The sequence below is a fragment of the Cannabis sativa genome, chromosome 1 (genome assembly GCF_029168945.1).
Source record: "Cannabis sativa cultivar Pink pepper isolate KNU-18-1 chromosome 1, ASM2916894v1, whole genome shotgun sequence".
Classification (NCBI taxonomy): Eukaryota; Viridiplantae; Streptophyta; class Magnoliopsida; order Rosales; family Cannabaceae; genus Cannabis; species Cannabis sativa.
In genome coordinates this window covers 52,578,550-52,600,828 of record NC_083601.1, presented here as the reverse complement: position 1 = coordinate 52,600,828, position 22,279 = coordinate 52,578,550, and the positions used below count along the sequence as shown (strand labels likewise).

General features: G+C 38.1%; 1 protein-coding gene across 1 annotated transcript; it reads left to right on the top strand.

Moving 5' to 3' along the window:
- Positions 1 to 20,639: 20,639 nt before the first annotated feature.
- On the top strand, positions 20,640 to 21,293 carry LOC133035102 (THO complex subunit 1-like). Its single transcript, XM_061110819.1, has 3 exons — positions 20,640 to 20,645; positions 20,806 to 20,955; positions 21,039 to 21,293. The coding sequence occupies exons 1-3, from the start codon at positions 20,640 to 20,642 to the stop codon at positions 21,291 to 21,293; spliced, it is 411 nt and encodes a 136-aa protein (XP_060966802.1).
- The last annotated feature ends 986 nt before the right edge of the window (positions 21,294 to 22,279 follow it).

Sequence of the window (22,279 nt, the reverse complement as noted above, 5' to 3'; positions counted from 1 at the left end):
GTATGGAATATGAGTTAGGTATTCTGTGACGAGGATCCACTTGCAGTATTCTAAGAACTCTTTGATGTAACTAAACCTATGTCATCAATAGACACTACCATTTTTTTTAATCTATGGCATTTGTATCTTGTTCATAGTGGATTTGACAAGATCAATCTCTGCAAAGAGTTAATATGCCTATATCCACTGAAAGTAGTTCATCTCATTCGCAGATGGATGTACATTCAGGGGTGGATATGAGTTTTTCGTTGTATTCTTAAAACGATCACTCTAGATTATACCTTATGCAAAGAAATTTGAAATGTTTGAAAAATTTCATTAATTTCTAGCAATGGTTAAAACCATTAAGGTAAGTGGTTAAAGATCTTGCGAACTGATAGGGGTGGAGAAATAGTTAGTAGATATGCAGTTCAAAGATCATTAAATTGATTTTTGAATTATATCCAAACTTACCTCCCCAGAAATTTCGAGTTGTATGTTAATGATTAATTACTAGTCGTTGCCTAATTCCTTCTATGGTAATACAATTTCAGAATGATGTAATGGTTGTATACTTAATGTAAAACATTACTAGATTCATGGATGACCTAATCAAAAATCTTAAGAAAAGCTAGAACTGTTAACCATGGTTTGTTAGCTTTTCTAAGTGATTAGGGGTGGACCATCCCATTGTCAATAGATAAGAAAGTGTTTGTTCAAACAAATACTACTTTTCTAAGATAATGACTAAGTCTGAAAAACAAGTAGCAAATAAAGGAGATATTTAATTCTTGATTCCAAAAGTGTTCTATCATCTTCATATGATGATCCCACTACCTCTGTTTTCTTGTCACAACCAAAGAGGTCAATACCATTTAGTTTTCTTCGACATAATTCACGGTACCTTGTCGTAGTGGGAGAGTTTCTAGGAACTCACCTTCTTATGACTTGGGAGACACAAGTGATTAAAATCCACTGTGAGTTTAAACAAGTAATGGATTGTCAAGATAAGAAACTAAGAAGAAAGCCAATAGAACTACGGTTTAATCCATTCACATGGAATAACCTAAAGTTTTCTATTACAAGGACATAAAAGGAAATTTTAGTTAATAAGTCTATTCTATGGACTTAACAAAACTTCCTGTTCCTAGTATTATAGGTTTGAGTTTATCTAAACCTATGGCTTGTGGTATACACAGTAATTACTTACTCTAATGCAAGCAACTTACTTTAGTAAGATGCTGAAGCATTTTCTTTCTAATGGCAATCTATAGAAGCTTCACAACTTCTTAGGTATAGATTTTATTTATCTAAGGAAAAGTCTTAACTATTCCAGAAAAGATAAAGCCATGAAAGAATTTCTTATATCAACAGTGAGAGGTCTTAGATATGCTTTTGTATGCCTTAGACCAGACACCTGCTGTTGAGTGGGAGTAATGAGTAGGTATCAGATTAATCCAGGAGAAGAACATTGGAAGACAATCAAGTAAATCCTAAGATTAAGAAGAGGAACTATATGTTAGTCTATAAGAGTGTGTTTAAAACTCTTAGACTACACCATATCAGATTTCGAAATTTGCCTTTGTGCTAGTAAATCTTTCTGATAAGATGGTGGTTACTCTGGGGGTGGAATAGTGATTTTGGAGAAGTGTAAAAACCTATCTGAAGTCTCTAGGTCTACCAGAGAGGGACTGAATGTTAAAGTTGCAGGAAAGGTACTTATTCAGTCTAAGGAAAGTTCTATACATTTTTGGCACCATTCCAAATTGCCTAAACTACTAGTGTTAATTTCCTGATTAACCAAAAGTAGTTGCCAAAGGTATAGAATCCAGTATCCCAAGAGAGTAAGACATATAGAGAGGAATTTCACATTATCAATGATTTTGTGATTAAAGGAAGAGTAATGGTGGAGAAAAGGTTGTGTTTAATTCAACCTTTCAGATCCTATTACGAGGAGTTTACTACTACTACACTTGATTTGTATATCGAGGTGTTGAGATTATTTGAAACGCACTTTTTGTTTTATATTAGTGCAAGTGGGAGTTTGTTGGGTTTTATGCCACTAAATAAAACTCATTTCAATATAATCAGATTTACTTATTAGTATAGATCATAAATAACATTTAATGTTGCATGGTTCACATGATTTATTTCATGATTATATGTACATAATGTATAAATTCATCTGAAACCCTTTTCACATACTTGATCCTATTTATTGTGTCGTCAACACATTGGAAAGTAAACATGACTATGTGAATAAAGTTTCCTAGATTTATCAGACATAGGGTTTTACTGATATGATAATCTACAACAGAGTTTACTTGCATTTGGAGAAATGCTATGTTCTTTCCAGAGCATTGGTTAAAGTAAAGCTCAGGTTGGATGCATGGAGTATGCATCGGAAGGGACCGATATTGAACTTTGACTTAGATTTATTAAACTTACCGTAATATCTATTCAAGTCAATATCGTCTAGTTGATCCTAGATCAAATGATCTTAATCCTGTTATGATTAGGCTCAATCTTGAAAGGCTATTCGTGTTCTTTGATTTGTTAGTTAAGCCTACTTTTAGGTCAGGGTGATACGTACATTTTGGGAACACGGTAGTGCAATTGAGTGGGAGCGCTAGCATAAACATGGAATCTATAGCTTCTATCTGGCGAATAGTAAGCAAAGGATGATCTCCTTCGAGCTTGACCAAACGAAAATAAATGGTGGAGATCTCATTTCACATAAGCTGAAATATCATTTATACGGGGTCAAATGTTTTAAGGATAAAATACATAGTAGGGTGTTACGGTAATTTAATCCCTTTACTGTGTAGATCATTCATATAGAGGATAATTGATCAAATTAGGATTATAACAATGGATAACTAATGATGTGTCTATATGGTGGAACATATAGAGCATTCTATATACTGAGAGTGCAATTCTAAGTTCTATGCGTGGATTCAACGAAGAATTAATAAGTTAGTGAATTTTAGTGCTAAATTCTTGATCTACTTATTGGAAGCTCGGTTATATAGACCCATGGTCCCCCCACTAGTTGAGATAATATTGCTTGTAAGACTCATGTAATTGGTTTTGATTAATCAATTATAATTCTCAAATTAGACTATGTCTAATTGTGAATTTTTCACTAAGTAAGGGCGAAATTGTAAAGAAAGAGTTTATAGGGGCATATTTGTTAATTATGATACTTTGTATGGTTCAATTAATAAATATGATAAATGACAATATTATTTAATAATTATTTATAGTTATTAAATAGTTAGAATTGGCATTTAAATGGTTGAATTAGAAAATTGGCGTTTTTGAGAAAATCAGATGTAGAAAAAATAAAACTGCAAAATTGCAACAAGTGAGGCCCAAATCCACTAAGCATGGCCAGCCACTTTTGTAGGCAATTTAAACTGATATTTTCATTATTTTAATGCCAAATAATTCAAACCTTACCCTAGTGGAATGCTATAAATAGATAGTGAAGGCTTCAGGAAATTTACACTTAAATTTTCTATTTTTCCTTCAGAGAAAAACCTGAGCCTTTCTCTCTCCCTATCTTTAGCTGCCACTTCTTCTTTCTCTTCCCTCTTGAATTTCGAAATCCTTAGTGTATGAGTAGTGCCCACACACATCAAGTGATACCTCAATCATAGTGAGGAAGATCGTGAAGAAAGACTTTCAGCAAGAAGGAGGTTTCAGCATCAAAGATTCAGAGAAAGAGATCCAGGTTCAGATATTGATAATGCTCTGCTACAGAAATGAATCAAGGGCTAGATATCTGAACGGAAGGAGTCATTATATTCCGCTGCACCCAATGTAAGGTTTCCTAAACTTTATATGTGTTTATTTCATCGTTTTAAAAAGTTCATATTTAAGGTGTTAATCAACATACTTGTGAGTAGATCTAAGATCCTGGTAAAATAATTTCCAACATGGCCTTCATGCAAACTGTAGCACCCTTCTCGACCTTCGCAGGCCAACATGACTACTAAGTCTCACTGGCACGGCCCTCTGGCCTCCACACAAACTCTAGCGCCATCTCAATGCTTGCGCTCGGTCTTCTCAGCCCTGCTGGCTTCCTTGATGCCTTTATTCCACAACTCCGCGTCTCTATCGATGTCTTTGTGTGACTTACGCCCTCTGGTGATTTAACAAGCCAACACATTCCACTCAACTGCCTCGGCGCTTCCATATGGATCAAATAAAATTCGCATGCGAACACCTCCAAGTACAACCATCCTCTGACGATTGCGGCCTCTGCCTACCTTGGTCTCCATGTGCGTCCCTCTCGACACACAATGTAGCAACTGAAGCATTCCATATCTGTCCCCATCTGAACCATCTCGGTTATCAACTCTCGACCTCTGTCGTGACTAACAAGAATCTGACGGTCCCTGCACTACTTCCACACTCCTGCCAGCAAGCTTCCTTTTCAACAAAAGCGCCTCCTGCGGCTTACAATGTCACTCAGGCAAACTTGGCCTAGTGTACCAAGCATACAACATGGACTATCCCCTCAACCTTGTCCTATGCCAACGAGTTTCAAACATTTTGTTGCGTCCCTCTACAGTTGCACGTGGTAGTTGTCTTTCTGGCATCTCTGAACTTGACTCGAAGCAACCATCAACGTCTCCTCTCTAGGATGTCCAGTATTCCCATGAAGTAAAGCAACCAAGTCTTAACTCCATTTCAGCCTACTGATCCTCTTTAAAAGACTAACTGGCTTAACGACGTCTTGTTCCAACATTCGGACCATCTTGATCCGTCCACCCGCCTACATCCTCTCTAGGATAGGCCAACCAAGTTCACATCCCACTGAGATGAACTTGGCTCTGATACCAACTGTCACGGGCTCACCTTTTCAGGCAGCGGAACACCCGTGCGGCACCTTGACTTCTCTAAGCCAAGGTCAGCCTTCCAACCATCCGAGTAACAATGGGCTCATTTTTCGCGCGACCGTGTGCCTCGTGCACACTTCCGTCTTTCGAACAACTCCCGCCGAGTCATGCTCGCAAGCATCCATGAGTGCATTCATGCATCGAGGCTCTCTAGCCAGGATACTCGCACTGTCCATAGGTTCCCACCATGGTAAGACAAATCCCAACACTGACGCTCACCTTGTCACTCGTGACCAAGGTAGCATGTTTGGCGAGATGCCAACACCAAGCCAACGTGCCAACGCCTCTATCATGCCCCATTCGATACTGTCCGAATAGTCTCTCTCGTCGCCCAAGGACTCCCATACGTCCATGGACCAATCCTCAAGGCCCCATGCCTCCACGCATGTTGGCAGGCCCTCAAGACAAGCCACCAAACCAGTTGCATACATTAGACCTTTGCCCCTTTCCAACATGGTGCATCCGTCCCATGCGCGTATGCAAACTAGTCCACGAATGACTACCCGTGTCATCTCGTGTTGAGGCTCGTGGCCTAGGCGCACCACGATGTCTCTTGGAGGATCTAGGCCACGTCTCGTGCAAGCGCCATACCGGCGAGCCAAGGGAAACGTACCATTGAACCTCTGGCGGCATTCTTCGACGCACTACCGGGTCGGCCCGATAATGTCCATGAGTACTCCAACTCATGGAGACATATGAGTCCCCTCGTGGTCCTCATATGCCCGCCCTACTAGTCCCCACTGGCTAGTAGTAGCTCACTTAGCACCAAGGTGCAAGGGGTGGTGGAGAGCTGACACCAGAGTACCCCCTTAAAGAGCATTCTGAGCTTTTAGCCTTCTACCAGGAACATAGATGATTTTTGCTCTGTAGACATATGGGAAGCACCATATACCAAATCACCTAGTTTCGCCAAACCGATTGCACCATTCTATTTGTAGACCCAAATAAATGGTGAATACCAAGTCCCGTCCCGATCCGGACAATATTGAAGATATTTACGAAAATGCCACTACATACAAACTAAGCATCAGCATGCCACCTGCATGCACCACAACATGCCCCACCACTTGACCACCACTTGGCCAACTTGTGGGTATCACTTAGCTTGTAACGTGCCATCATAGACTGCACGTAACACACAGCTTACCCGATTTTTCCCCTTACGGATCACGGGACTACTGACTGTCACAATCACCCCCCCTTACCGGGTCCGACGTCCTCGTCGACCACACTTCCAGCTGGGTCAAGGCTCTGATACCATTTGTAGCGTCCCCGCTTCAAGCCTCCATTGGGCCCTTACACCCATGGAATGAATGGCTCTTATACACGAGTACGTCACTCTGGCTGCTTCATGGACTAACGACTGACCCTACAGATCAACACGAGTGTTTTCAGCGTGCTTTGTCCTCACTCGCACGCTTCCTGGGAAAACTTCCCAGGAGGTCACCCATCCTCAAATTACTCCAGGCCAAGCACGCTTAACTGTGGAGTTCTTTCGAGATGGGCTACAGAAAAACAAGATGCACCTTGTTGACATAGGTAGTACTAATCAATTCATTTAAGCCCTCTTCAACTGTGTAGTCCCATACCTACGCAGTCTCAGAATCATCCCACTTGACCTTCCCCAGGCGGTGTGGGATTGCACAGCTTACCCGGTTTTTCCCCTTACGGATCACGGGACTACTGACTGTCACAATGAATACAACAACAAACTTATCTAGGTACTCCTTGAACACCCTATTCATCATATCCATGAAGGTTGCTGGGGCGTTAGTTAGTCCGAATGACATTACTAAGAACTCATAGTGTCCATACCGTGTTCTGAATGCTGTCTTGGGTCTAGCTGGTTACTACAGACGCTTTGTTGAAGGATTTTCCAAGATCGCAACTCCTCTAACCAACTTGACTCGAAAGACGCAAAAGTTTGTCTGGTCAGAAAAGTGTGAGGGTAGCTTCCAAACACTTAAGGAGAAACTAATAACAAATTTCGTATTATGTGTTCCCAATAACAAGGATAAGTTTGTCGTGTACTGCGATGCATCGAAACAAGGGCTGGGATGCGTGCTGATGCAAAATGACAAAGTAGTAGCGTATGCCTCAAGACAACTTAAGGAGTATGAACAGAGGTACCCAACACACGATCTGGAGTTCGCAGCAGCAGTTTTTGCGCTAAAAATATGGAGGCACTATCTCTACGGGGAGAAATGTGAAATTTATACCGACCACAAGAGCCTGAAGTACTTCTTTACGCAGAAGGAACTCAACATGAGACAGAGGCGATGGCTAGAGCTTGTTAAGGACTATGATTGTGAAATCCACTACCATCCGGGGAAGGCCAACGTAGTAGCAGACGCGCTAAGTAGACGCAGTTATGCCAGCTTGGCTATACTGGCACAAATGGAAATGCCACTACAACAAGAACTCCAAAGAAGTGGTATAGAGATCATTACACAAAAGTTAGCTAACCTAACCATTGTCTCGACGCTACTACAAGAACTTAAAGATGCACAGATTGTTGATGAGTTCTTACAGAAGAAAAGAGCAGGCATGCCTGAGAAGGAGGCAGAGGATTTCTCAGAAGGTACAGACGGCATGCTAAGGTATAAGGGAAGAGTGTGTGTAGCCAACGACATAGAGCTTAAAAGAAAGATCATGATGGAAGCACACACTACACCCTACTCAATGCATCCAGGGTCAACCAAAATGTACAATGACTTAAAAACCTTGTATTGGTGGCCAGGGATTAAGAAGGATGTAGCTGAATTCGTAGCTAGATGCCTCACTTGTCAACAAGTTAAGGCTGAACATCAGAGACCAGCAGGGATGTTGCAACCCTTGGAAATCCCAGAATGGAAGTGGGAAGATATAGCCATGGATTTTGTGACAGGACTACCCCGAACAACCAAGCAACACGACTCAATTTGGGTAATTATAGACAGACTCACCAAGTCAGCACACTTTGTTCCAGTAAAGTCTACTTACAACGCAGAGCAGTATGCTGACCTGTACGTGCAAGAGATATTGAGGCTGCATGGAGTTCCAAAGACGATAGTCTCTGATAGAGGTTCAATATTCACCTCTAAGTTCTGGGAGAGTCTACATAAGGCAATGGGGACGCGATTGAAATTAAGTACAGCATTTCATCCCCAAACAGATGGACAATCTGAACGCACCATCCAAATACTCGAGGATATGCTTCGAGCGTGTGCACTGGACTTCACTGGCTCGTGGAGTAAGTATTTACCTCTAATGGAGTTCTCCTACAATAATAGTTATCAAGCCACAATCGGAATGGCACCATATGAGATGTTGTATGGACGAAAATGCAGGTCACCGCTTCACTGGGATGAAGTTGGAGAAAGACGTTATTTAGGTCCAGAAGCAATAAGAGAAGCTTCAGAAGCAATTGAAAAGATACGGCAAAGGATGCTCACCGCCCAAAGTAGACAGAAAAGTTATGCAGATCTGAAAAGACGGGAGGTTGAGTTTTCTGTAGGGGACTTAGTGTTCTTGAAGGTATCACCTATGAAGGGGATTATGCGTTTCGGAAAAAGGGGAAAGTTAAGCCCAAGATTTATAGGTCCTTTTGAGATACTGGACAGAGTTGGTCAGGTAGCTTACCGTTTGGCCCTACCGCCGACATTAGCAGAAACGCATAATGTTTTCCACATTTCCATGTTACGTAAGTATGTACCTGATCCGACACATGTGCTTAAGTACGAGAACTTGAACTTACAGCAGGACATGAGCTTTATAGCACGCCCTGTGCGCGTGATAGAAAAAGGAATAAAGGTCTTATGAAATAAGACTATACCCTTAGTCAAAATCCTGTGGAGTGAAAGTTTTGATAAAGAAGCGACATGGGAGTTGGAGAAGGACATGCAGAATCAGTACCCCGAGTTATTCTCAAGTAAGTAAATTTCGAGGACGAAATTCTTTTAAGGAGGATAGATTGTGATAACCAAAATATTTGATTATTATTTTCCTATTACGCTAGTCTAGATAACTCGATATGGAAATAACGATTTCATAATATTTATACATATATTTGTTTGCTAGAGAATAATATTTCTAAGAATATTACCAATTTGTAATGGTATCTAAAATAAAAATAATAATAATAAATATATTATGGATATCAGTAGTCTTTTTTTTTTTAAAGCCAATATAAAATATATAAAAGAAAATTGTGAGAGTATTGATATATTATTAGGTGGTAATATTTGATCATGGAACGTATGGAGGTGGTTATTGTCCAATTTTAGTGGAGTTTGTTATAGTATATTCATTTGATAAGATAATTAAGGTATATATATTTATAGTAAATAAAATTCAAATGTTTAAAATGTTTGGAGTCCTATGTGTGTGGCACTTGATTATGAAACAGTTAGTTATGCATAGGTATATGATGGCCTACGTGTATATATGAAAGGTAATGAGAGAATATTAAGGATTTTTATTAATTGACCTTGTATTATGTATGTTGAGGTTAGTTTTGGTCTTAGGTCATACATGGAGAGTTATGTGGGTTAGTCAGTATAGTGATAATATATTAAACTTAGTTAACTCAGTGAGGTGTATACGTGAGCTTATTATTCTCAATTACATGAGCTAATCAGGTCTATATTGACCAGTTCTTAACCGATTATAGCTTGAGAATAATTTAGAAAAAATCTATGTGTTATTATCTAGGAATTTTTATTAGTTTTATATTAACTAGGGTTGATGTGATTGGTTAGGATGATGAGTTCATGAGCTATAAATAGAGCCTTAATTCTTCACTTATTTCCTCACTCAAGTAGCCAAATTATTTTTCTCTTGAAGCTTTCTTCCTCCCTCCCACACGCCACTATAGCCACGCCACCATTACTACCATCCACCATCAACTTCCTCCCATAGCTATCAAAGCCAGCCTCTCATATATATATATATATAATATATATATACATCTTTCTTTCATTATACTGGAGTCACCATCCATTAAATTTTACGTTCATGTTCTAGTGCTCAACTAGATCTCATAGGAAGCTAATTAAGGTATAGCATTCTATGTTTAAGGTTTTGTGTATATATATATACCACTCTAATATATTCTAATTAATAAGTATAAAATTTAGGTTTTTCATAAGACAATTATTTCTCAAGGGTCACTTTCATTGCAATCAAAGCTAGGATCTCCACATTCGAGGTAAGGAAATTAAGTAGAAAAACATAAGTTTTCTATATGTAATAACATTCATAGGAAGAGCGGGAATAGTAAAAGAGAAGTTAACTAAGGTCTTCTGCCTGACTCTTTATTGTTTGTTATTTAATGTACTGTATAATATATATTCAAATAATATGTTTATAAGATTCATGTTATTTATGTATGTTTACAGTATTAGAGCATGGCCATTGCTAAAGATATATATTTAAATAATATGTTTATAAGATTCATGTTATTTAAGTATGTATGTAAATAGTGTGTTTATAAGATTCACATTATTTAGTTATGATTATTTTGTTATTTAAATAATGTATAGTAGTTTGCCATTATTTAAATTAGATAGACTATAGTTTATGTGACATGGTTTGACCGAGAAGATAATGGTTAAATACTTGACTGTTGGGTCTATATGGTAGATAGGGGGCCATTTAGAAGTGGGTACGATTTTACTGAACCCAGCCCTCCGCCATTTAGTCCAATAGCTAGAGTTTATTTGCCAAAATTGGACTCGGGCGTAATCATTATTATGTGATTTAGCTTAGAACCTAGTTATTAGTGACTAGTGATATGATTAAGTTTATGTTTTGCTATCTGCCTAAATATTTGCATGTGCATTTTAATTAAGTTTTGTTTTTATTTATGTGACTACCTGACACACATTTCCTTACTGAGTTTAGTAGCTCACCCTTATCAAATTACCATGTGCAGACCAAGGTAACTGAAAGTTTAGAAAGCCGGTGGCGAGTGGAACTTTGGATGCTTGTGTGTGTGAACTCGCTGAGGGCCATATAACTGCGGGCGGTCTAAGGCGCTCTATTTATTTATTAACGTTATTAAACTTATGTCGCAATTATTTTAGTTATTAATTATTATGTCGTTTGTACGAAAACTGGCCAGTTGTGAACATTTTCAATTATTAAATAAAAATGCGACATTATATTTTTCCGCGTTTAACGCTTGTAAATAAAACTAATATTTCTATAAAAGTACGGGCGTTACAGTTTGGTATCAGAGCCTTGACCCAGCCGGAAGTGTGGTCGACGAGGACGTCGGACCCCGTAAGGGGGGGTGATTGTGACAGTCAGTAGTCCCGTGATCCGTAAGGGGAAACACCGGGTAAGCTGTGCAATCCCACACCGCCTGGGGAAGGTCAACTGGGATGATTCTGAGACTGTGTAGGTATGGGACTACACAGTTGAAGAGAGCTTAAATGGATTGATTGGTACTACCTATGTCAACAAGGTGCATCTTGTTTTTCGGTAGCCCATCTCGAAAGAACTCCATAGTTAAGCGTGCTTGGCCGAGAGCAATTTCAAGGATGGGTGACCTCCTGGGAAGTTTTCCTAGGATGCGTGCGAGTGAGGACAAAGCACGCTGAAAACACTCGTGTTGGTCTGTAGGGTCAGTCATCAGTCCATGAAGCAGCCAGAGTGACGTACTCGTGTATAAGAGCCATTCATTCCGTGGGTGTAAGGACCCAATGGAGGCTTGAAGCGGGGACGTTACAATGAGGTTGTCCCACGAAAGCTTTCTGTGTTTCAATCTCAATGTCGACCCATTACAAAAGGTAATCTCCGACCACTTGATCGCGCATCTCGTGAACAAATAGAGTGGTATATAATCAACAATTCACCTGAAATTCAAGCTTACTTAGAGTGAGTTTTTTTCTTTATTAATTTTTTTTTCACCTTAACTTTCAATCAATTAATTCAAATCTATTTTATTTTACAGTGAACACTTGGAAGTGATCCGACAAAATTACCCAAATGGAGATCATAATGTTCTACACAAAAAATATTTTCGTCTGTGGTTTCACAAGAAGGTGAATATATATGTGTAGTAAACGTTTATTATCTTAAGTGGTGTTTGTCATTTTCTAATGAGGTACTTATTTTTATAGATATATGACTTGCACAAGTCTGGATCATTAGAGAATGGCAAAGAGTTGCTAGCTTTCGCATTCGGGTTTGATCACTTAGGTACTTACTATGAAGGTTGTATTGTGAATGGAGTTCGATTTATGGCTACCAAAAGAGATGAGAAGAGGAGCACACAAAATAGTGGAGTGTTTGTGGCAGGAACAGAAGGTTTTAATTATTACGGCACACTCACTGAAGTGCTAAAGTTAACCTTCACTGGTGTTTACTCTGTCACATTATTTAAGTGCAAGTGGTACAATGCAAATCCAAGACGAAAAAAAACAATCGTCGAGAACCTTATCACTAGTATTAATGTCAGTGGTGTATGGTATAAAGATGACCCATACATACTTGCTAGCCAAGCAAAGCAAGTGTTTTATCTCGATGATTTTTTTTTTTTTGATGAATAAGATCATTGTATTGCTCAACCAAACTATTACAATTTACAATCACTATATTCTCCCTGCTTTGATGTTTACTGTCATGTCTCAAAAAATAGCTTTACAACTAATTACAAATACAAACCAAACTTTCAGACCAATTACAAAGCCCCAGCCGAACCCATTAGCTTCCTATCAACCATTCCTTCTCCTCTGTTTTGATCTTGCTTGACACTCCAAGAATTCTCAAAGTACAAGCCTGCTGTATTCTCTGTATAACCACCTTGGTATGCCATAATTTTTGATGCCATAACACATCATTTCTGGCTTTCCAGATATGGTACACCATTCCAGCCATAACAGCCCTTAAAATGCTCCTCCTAAGATCAAGACAACCTTACTCTTGCTGATATATGTTGTTATCTGCTGCAAATTAGTTGCTGTCAAACTCAATTGCAGCCAAGAGATTATACCCTGTAAGCACCTTCGGCTATATGCACATTCAGAGAACAAGTGCTTGCTTGATTCCTCTTCTTGTCCACAAAGCAAACATGTTAAATCAATGGCTGTATTATATTTCCCTATCCTCTCCTTAGTGTTTAATCTTCCCCAGAACACAAGCCACAAAATAAATCTATGTTTAGGAATAATGAATCTATCCCAAACACTTTTGGACCAAGAAATGCGTTCCCTATTGTCAAAAAGAAGCTGATATGTCAACTGGATTTTGTACCTCTGCTGCACAAAACCAGTAGCATCGATCTTTTGCTTCAATTTGTTTTTCACCCCAACAATTTTCCTCCATGACCAACAACAATCAGAAGGTGGTTCATAATCCCACCAACTAACAGTTTTCAGATATACATTATTAATCCATTTCACAAACAAACAGTCTTTTTTACTTGCAATATCCCAAACATACCTTCCCATGGCTGCTACGTTCCAATTTCTGATGTTTCTAAACCCGAGACCACGTTCAGATTTAGTTTGACAAATGCTTTCCCAAGCTACTAATCCTGGACCCGAGCATTCATGTGTGCCTTTCCATAAAAAAGACCTGCAAACCGCTTCTATATCATTCAACAACTTCTTTGGCAATATCAAAATTTGAGCCCAATAAGCATGGATAGCCAAAAGAACAGAGTTTATCAATGTTGCTCTCCCCATGTAAGACAAGTTTCTAGAGCTCCACCTTCTTATTCTTCCAGTCATTTTCTCTAGAAGCTCTTGGCATTCCACTCTTGATAGCCTTTTCGAGCAAATCGGTATCCCCAAATATCTGAAAGGCAAAGTACTTCTAGAAAACTTTGATGCTTCTAAAATCCTTTGCACCTCCAATTCAGGCATCCCAGAGCAATACACTGAAGTCTTCTGAACATTTGGTTCCAAACCGGATGTTGAAGAGAATAGCTTTAGACCTTTAAGCATAAGCATTGTTGAAATGAAATCCCCATGGCAAAAGACCAACAAATCATCAGCAAAGCAGAGGTGGTTCAATTTGAGAGATGAACATCTATCATGGAACTTGAAACCTGGCCATTCCCCAATCTTCCTAAATATCCGAGACAAATATTCCATGCCAAGAACAAAAAGAAGAGGGGACATGGGATCTCCTTGTCGTAACCCTCTTTTTGCTTCAAAAAACCCACACATGGAGCCATTAAGGAGAAGAGAAAACTTAGGAGTCCTAATGCAATTCATAATTAAGTGTATGAATTGCATAGGAAACTCCAAAGCAGTTAACATCTCCTCCAAAAAGTCCCAATCAATAGTATCATATGCCTTCCTTAGATCAATCTTGATCATGCAACTAGGCTTGCAATTTTTCCTTCCATATAATCTGACTAAATCCTGGCAAACCAATATGTTATGTGCTATGTATCTCCCATGAACAAATCCTCCTTGGTTTTCTGCAATAAGATCAGGAAGGATTTTCCTAAGCCTATTGCAGATAAGCTTGGTAGCAACCTTATATAGAACATTACAGCAGGAGATAGGCCTGAAATCAGCTACACTCTTGGGACAAACTGATTTGGGAATGAGAGTGATGGTAGTAGCATTTATTTCTTTAAGAATGTTCCCAGAATTCAAAAAGGATAATACTGCTTCCTCAGTGTCTCTACCAACTGTTTGCCACGAATCCTGATAAAACGCACTACCAAAACCATCTGGTCCAGGAGCCTTGTCTCCAGGGATAGAGAATACAGCCTCCTTCACTTCCTCAGCAGAGTATGGAGCAGATAAAATTCCTTTATGTATGTCATTGAGTTTAGGTCCCAAGTTAACAATTGACTGATGAACCTGTCTTCTGTTAGTCAATTTCATCCCTAGCAATCCCATATAATAGTCTAGAAAAGCTTTTTGAACACCTTCTGGATTGTCTCTCCAGATCCCACTCTCATCTTCAATGGAGAATATCTTGTTTTGAAGTCTTCTAGTTTTCAATGAAGCATGAAAGACTGCTGAATTCTCATCTCCATATTTAGCCCAATTAAGTTTAGCATTTTGAGAAATAAAAAGAGAAAAAGCTTTATGTACCTCTGTGTAATGCTGATTAACTCTTATTTCCTCCTCTATCAATTCCTTGTTCATCGGATCTTTACTCAATCTTGTTTGTATCTCTGCAAGGGCTGAACTAGCTACCATGTCTTCCTTGTGAATGTCTGAGAAGCCCTCTCTATTTAACTTCTTTAAAACTTCCTTCAATCTTCTCAACTTAATGACCACTTGATACATTTTCGACCCTTGCACACCAGAACTCCAAGAATCAGCCACCAACTTTTCAAATTGTGGAGCAAGTTTCCACATATTGAAATATCTGAAAGGCTTCTTTCCTGAGTTACTATCCTTGTAAATGGACACCAAGATAGGAGAATGATCAAAGGACATTTCGGGTAAGAAAACTGCCTCTGAACTTGAGAAGGAATTCATCCAACTTGGATTAATCATTGCTCTATCAATTTTTGAATAAACCCTCTCCTCCGGTTTCTGCTTATTATTCCAAGTGAAAAACGCCCCAGAATACTTCAAATCTTCAAGGTTGCATTGCAAAATACAATCCTTAAGTCTTTGAGAAGGTGTAGCTTGGGCTTTCTTACCAACTCTTTCATTTGCATAAAGTATCTCATTGAAATCTCCCCAAACCAGCCATGGTTCACCAATATTAATGGCTAACTTTTCCAGTTCAGACCATAACTCTTCTCTTCTTTTCTCATCATTAAAACCATAGACACAAGTAACATGAAACTTTCCCACTCTCTGTTTTGGAAGAACAGTACAATGAACAAGTTGACTTGTGCAAAGCCCAATGTCTACAGTATAAACATTCGGTTGCCAAGCAACAATTATTCTCCCTTTATCTAGCCAAGGGTTATTGTTTGTGAAGCACCAACCTTGAAATAAACTTGTATACAAATCACCCATACTCTTATTCTTAACTTTAATTTCTAGGAGGCTAACAAACCCAACTTTTTTTGAATAAATCAGATTCCTGATTTCTTTGTGTTTCTGATGGTTGTTAATCCCCCTAACATTCCAACATAGTAATCTATCCATTGGAAGTAGAGGGATCTCCCCCCTCTCTCATATTGTCATTTACAACCATCTCATTCTCACTATCCAGGTACTTAAACCTATTATTCACTTCAGTACCCCCTGGCACTTTTTCAATGCACACTTTCTTTCCTTTCATAACTCTTTGAAATCCTTCAGGATCTGTTTCAATCGGTTGAGTACCCTGTGTCTTTTTTGGAACCCAAACTTGCTTCCCTTGATCATTTTTACTCTCCACATTCCTACAATTATCTGTACTATGCCCAATCCCTGAAAAGTTATAGCAAACCAGAGGTATCCACTCATACTTAACCCTTAACTCTACCTCATGATCATGTTCATCAATGAAAGTTATTTTATCAGGAAAGTTTTGTGCCAAACTGACCTGAATTAAGACTCTCGGATACTGCAATCTATCTCTGTGCTTTGTGATCTCATCGACTTGCAAAGGTTCACCAACTTGTGCTACAATCTTGAAAAGAGAAGTTTCTCCCCAATACTTGATGTCCAACCCTTGCAACTGCACCCAAGTTGGCACCGAATTCACCTCTTCCTTAGTAAAATCATCTATAGCATTCCATGGTTTCATAACCATTGGTTTCCTATCAAAAAATACATACCCTTGCTGCAACACTTTATCTCTTTGTTCCAAATTCTGAAACCTAATTATGAAGATGCCTTTAGCAAGTAGCCCCACCTTCACCACCATGTCCTTCCATAATCTTCTAGCAAAGCCATCAAGAATCGATACTGGAGGATTAGCCCCAATTACATAGCACACCAGAGATGGCTGCCAATAGTGAACTTCATCCTCTATATCTGCAAAATCTATCTTAACTTTGGAAGCATTTTTGACCTCAGGTTGCTTGGCCGAACTAGCAAAACTATTATCCAGGTTTCGCACAATACCAGATCGCAAGATCGGGGGAGAAACTTTTTTCCCTGAGTGAACATCTTGAGTAGTACGATTAGCTACACTCAACCAGTCTGAGAAATCATGTCTGATCTCACTTCTTCTCTGAAAAATAGCTTCGGTTTCCTCTGGTGAATAAATCTTTTCCACATACCGTTCAGACCCCTGTTCCATTGACACTTTGCACTGTTCCATTGGATTCGCGATTTGTTCCTCCTGTAAATCCTCCTCCGAGATCTCCAATTCCTGTACACCAAGCACTGCATCCATAGATCTGGTCTTAATAACCCTATCCGAAGATGTAGGCCCCGACTTCTTCCCCTTCAAATTCCCTTTTCCGGCCATTTTCCCCCTTTTTGCCATAGCACCGGTGAAACCGAAAAGAGAGAGAAATTTTAGGAAAAGCTTGTTTTATCTCGATGATTTGTTGAGAGGAAAAAATTGGAAAATAGTTGAGAATGTAAATCACCGACAAATTTGGGACATCGTGGATGATGATGCTAATGTCGAAATTGATTTGGTACACGACACGAACTCATCCAATTTTGTGTTAACAGTTGATCTTGGGGAGTTAATTTTGCTACCTAATCAACCTCCGATGGACATTGGCACTGAACCATGTTCGCCTGTCAACGAAGATGACCGCAACATGGACGACGAAGATGCTACTGAAGAATCTGACGAAGAAATTTTAGTTGACTTTTGTGAAGATGGTGTGAATGATCATTTAGTTAATAATGATAGTGATATGGATGATTAATTTTCAATCATTTTATATTGTAATACATACAATTATTAATTTCAAGTTAATATTTCTTATTTCAAGTTAACTTTATTAGTTTTAAATTATTGTTACTATTACTTATAAATGAAATATTTTTTTTTCAAAGAAAAGTAATGTCAGCTGATGTATCCACTTATCATGGTGGAGACGGGGGTGGTACCGATCCACCAGACCCTAGTAGGGTACCGCCGACTTGTCAGACGGCTCCACCGCCAAGAAGAAAGGGACGTGGGCTTGCTACCAACTTAGATGTTGAGCAAAGAAGGCGGGTTGCAGGAAAACCATTACCACTAAAACTTGATGCCGTGACAGGAAAAGTGGTTGGTAAGGAAAATTCAGCTTTTGTACGTCAAATGGGTGTTGAGGTCACAATTACGTTGCCAGGACACTACTTGAATTTTAGTGAAATCCCTCAACACTTTAAAGACCAAATTGTACAAAAAATGAAGGTAAAACACATTAACAAGTTTAATGTTTCAAATATTTAATTTCAATTAATACGTAATTTTTTAACAAATACTATTTGTTTGTAGTATTTGTATGATATTGATGGCCATCCCGAGCCTAAAAGAGTGATGACAACTCTTTATCATGAGATGAAGAGAAGATATTCTAAGAGAAAGAATATCAGGCACACGTGGTTTCAGGAACATTATTCTGGGGATCCAAATGATTTGGCAAGTGTTATTGAAGCAGTACCTGATCACTGCACTACAGAGAGTTGGAAGCAAATCATTGACTTATTTTTGAGCCCAAAATTCATTGCGCGTTCAAATCAAAACAAGAAAAATAGAGGGGAAATGCAGTATTTGTCAACGCAAGGCTCGAGGTCGATGGCAGCGTCTCGAAATGAACATGTAAGTAAAATTATCAACTTTCTATTAGCAATTTCTTTTACTAAACACAAACTAACTCTATTTTTAAACAGGACGTCCCTAAGACTACGCAATTCATACTTGGAAGAGAGGCCACGCCAGAAAAGGAACAGAAGACACTTGGATTACCGAGACATGCAAAGAACTACATGTAAGTTTCAATATGTTTTTTAATAATTTTCTTACAACTAATGCATGATGTTGTTATTGTATTTCTAATATTTTATTTGATCAGGAGAAAATGCTTGAAGAGGTTGCTAGCATGATCGATACAGAAGATGATTCCAGCGATGGGTCTGTTAGCAAATACAAGCAATTGAAAGATATGAATAAAGTTCTTGGGAGCCGGTCGGACTATCTAAGAGGACTGGGTTATAAATTGAAAGGCAGCTCGACTACAAGTTCTAGTACTCAAAGTTGAACTCAATCACAAGTACCGACTTCATCCGTTACTCTGGAAGATATGGGAGTCTTCGCCGAGTTTATGTTAAAAATGCGTGATAAGATTGATCAGTCTGGCACCTCCAGTGACGCGTCTCTGCATGACCCGCGGTTTGATAATTTTTTACAAAATTTTTTACCATCACAACCGCAAGGTAGCGCGTCCAATTCAGCCTCCCCTCCAACAACAACAACAACAACCACGATCGCCTCAGCTGCCTCAGTTTTTTCAACAACAACAACAAAATTCTCCCAACATGTCTGCTGGCTCTTCACAATCGCCTCAGTTGCATTACATGTTCGGGCTTCCCTCACAGTCTCCTCCTATATTTTTTTCGGATGCCGCTGGAGGATCTCAAACACAACCTATGGTTGGCAATATTGGAGGCTCACCCCAACAACAATACCCTGTGTACGGTCAATTTGGGTCATTGTTGCAGCAACAACCTGTGTATGGTCAAATGGGAGGATCTCCACAACAGCCTATGTATGGTCAGTTTTTCAGTGCTCAGAGTCAGCAACAACAGCAACAACCAATTTTAGTTCGCCCGCATTCTCGACAATATGTGGAGATCTTACCTACGCCTCAGACTGGACAACCTTATTACCCTACCCCGCCTGCTCAATCCCGTGAGAATCTTGATGGTTCAAGACTTAGCTCGAATGCAGATGAATTTTTAGAGTATACTGATTTGAACAATGATAGTTAGGTTTTTTTTAATTATGTCAAGTTTTATGTTTTAAAGTTTATTTAAAGACAATTTCCTAATTTTATTTAAGATAGTATATTTTTTATTGTAATGGACAAATTAATTTTAATGCTTAATTTCTTAATTTTAATGTTTAATGCTTAATTTCTTAATTTTGATGTTTTATTTCTAATTAATAATATATTTATTTATGAAATAATTATTATATATAAAATAATTATTATAATTAATTTAATTATATTAAATAATGAGAATAATGGTTTTTTTTAATATTTAAAAATATTATTGCCGGCGGAACAATGATTGGGGTCTGCCGGTATTAATCCATCTACGTGTAAAAGTGCAGACATTAATACCGGCGTACCCGACCGCTATTAATCCGTCGGTATTAATATTATTACCGTCGAAATACCATTTTCGTCGCTAATAACCACTTATAGCGACCAATTATTACCGGCGGATAATTACCGGTGAAATCCGCCGGTTCTAATTATTACTGGCGGTCTGGCCATTTAATACCGGCGGAGGCATCCGCCGGTAACAGACAAAACTGTTGTAGTGTCTATTTATATACGTACTCTTATTATTTCTAGTTAGTTTTTTAAAAAAATTATGTTATCTTTTCTTTGACAAAAAAAAAAGATTATTATTTTTGAACTAATTAAATGCAAATGTAGTTATAAAATTAATAAAAAAAATAGGATTTAAATCTCTTTTTTTTTTTTAAATGGATAGGGATTTAAATCCGTTTGACTGGAACTGCCAATTGGGTTTGCCACCATATATGCACATATGTACACGTGTCATATTTTGATTGGCCCAAATAATTTTAATTAAATTGTTTTATTCTATATTATTTAGGACATAGTTTATTCAACACTGCATTAGTTCTAAAGCTGATTCAGTAACATTTCATATTTACTTGTTTACTTTAAAATTGAGTTTGTGCCATCTAATAATAGCCTGTACCAGTATGCAGGTGTATTGCTGGAAAGGTCTATGGTTTTCAGCTAGATAGGACTTGGAGGGATTTTCTAAGGTAGGACTAGTTTAACAATTGATCACCGACACATCATCATGTTCAATTAATTTCCCACAAGCCTAAGAAAAAAAAAAGACCCAACTGGATTTCATTGCAGTTTACTGACCATGGCGTTGAGGGAGTAGTGCCTGTAGAACTTTTACCACCTGATTTTCGTTTCAAATACCAGTCTAAACCAAATGACAGGGCTAAACGTGCTAAAAAGGAAGAAGCAAAGGGTTCTGCACAGCAAGGGGAAGAAAATGAGGTATAATGGACCCCCATCTTGTTCTTCCCTTGCTTTCTATAATAAGTTTTTTTGCTTAATTTTGTTCTCTCTCACCGGTACAGATCTCAACTCCTGCGAGTGAAAATGATGAAGGAATCAGAGGTGATCTCGAGGCCTCTACAACCCCAATGGATGCTAAACCTGAAACTGCTGGTGTGACTGACATGGTGTCCCATGGTGCCAGTCCAATGCCGGACGAAAACCAGAAGCAAAGCTCTCACACAGATGCCGATCCAGAGATGGGCCAATTGGAAGCAGATTCTGAGGCAGAGGCGGGGATCATTGAGGGTGAGGTTGATTTAGATGTAGCTTCCTGACTATGCCAACAACAAGTTCGATTTGGAAGAGAACGAACTCATCTTCATTTCCGGAATACCAAGCAAACTTTTACAGCCTTGTAATGCTCCATTCTTAAAGGTATTATAACCAGCTTAGTGAAACTTTAGTGGCTCATTCCTTCAAAGCTGCAAAAATATTTATTTCTTATAGGATCAAATCATTACTTCTTTATACTCTTAGTCAAAACATTTTTGCTCTTTTTTTTATTTGTGAGTTTTGTAGGCTAAAGTTTTGTAGGCTAAAAATGAAATGACCTCTTTTAGTTTTATACATTAGTTATATATAAATATATATTTTAAGAAGAAAAAATCAAGAACTCATCATTAATTTTATAAAAAACTAATTGTGAATAATAAATAATAAATTAATAACTAGAAAATAAAAAACTGTATAAAAAAGAAAATAAAACTCATCATTATTTTATAGAATAACTGATGAGTGGTTAAAGCTTGTCATCGATGAACAACAATGATATAAGTCTTGTGTCAATATAATTAGTGAATATCTCTTCCACTGTGTCTATCCTGAAATCATCAGAAGTGTAAATAAAAAAAAAAACAAAATTATAATTTTTATAGAAGTAATAAAAAGGTACACTTTTTCTGTTAGAATTATAAAAAATTATATGTAAAATTACCTTATTGTTTCTCCATATTGGTTTTGTCTCTGCAATTTTGTTGCACGGCGATACAATACATTTTTGTAGTAATCTCGAACACGTTTTGGGACCTATTTTAGAATTGTGTCAAATATTTACTAAGAAATAAATTTAGTATTTTATCGAATCTTTATTATATAATTTTGTTCTTTTAAAAGAAATTAAAAAAAAAAATTACCTGATTCAGCACTAATTGAAAGTTCTGTAATACTGCTTCTGCAGAATCGATTGATATTTCCATCTCAGGAGCCTTAAAATAAAACAAATTATTCATCAATAAAAAATCACCTTTTAAATTAAGTGTTT

Coding starts and splice junctions, on each gene's coding strand:
- LOC133035102 (XM_061110819.1), top strand. Junction 20,956..21,038: donor AGCAAGGGGAAGAAAATGAG/GTATAATGGACC, acceptor TCACCGGTACAG/ATCTCAACTCCTGCGAGTGA.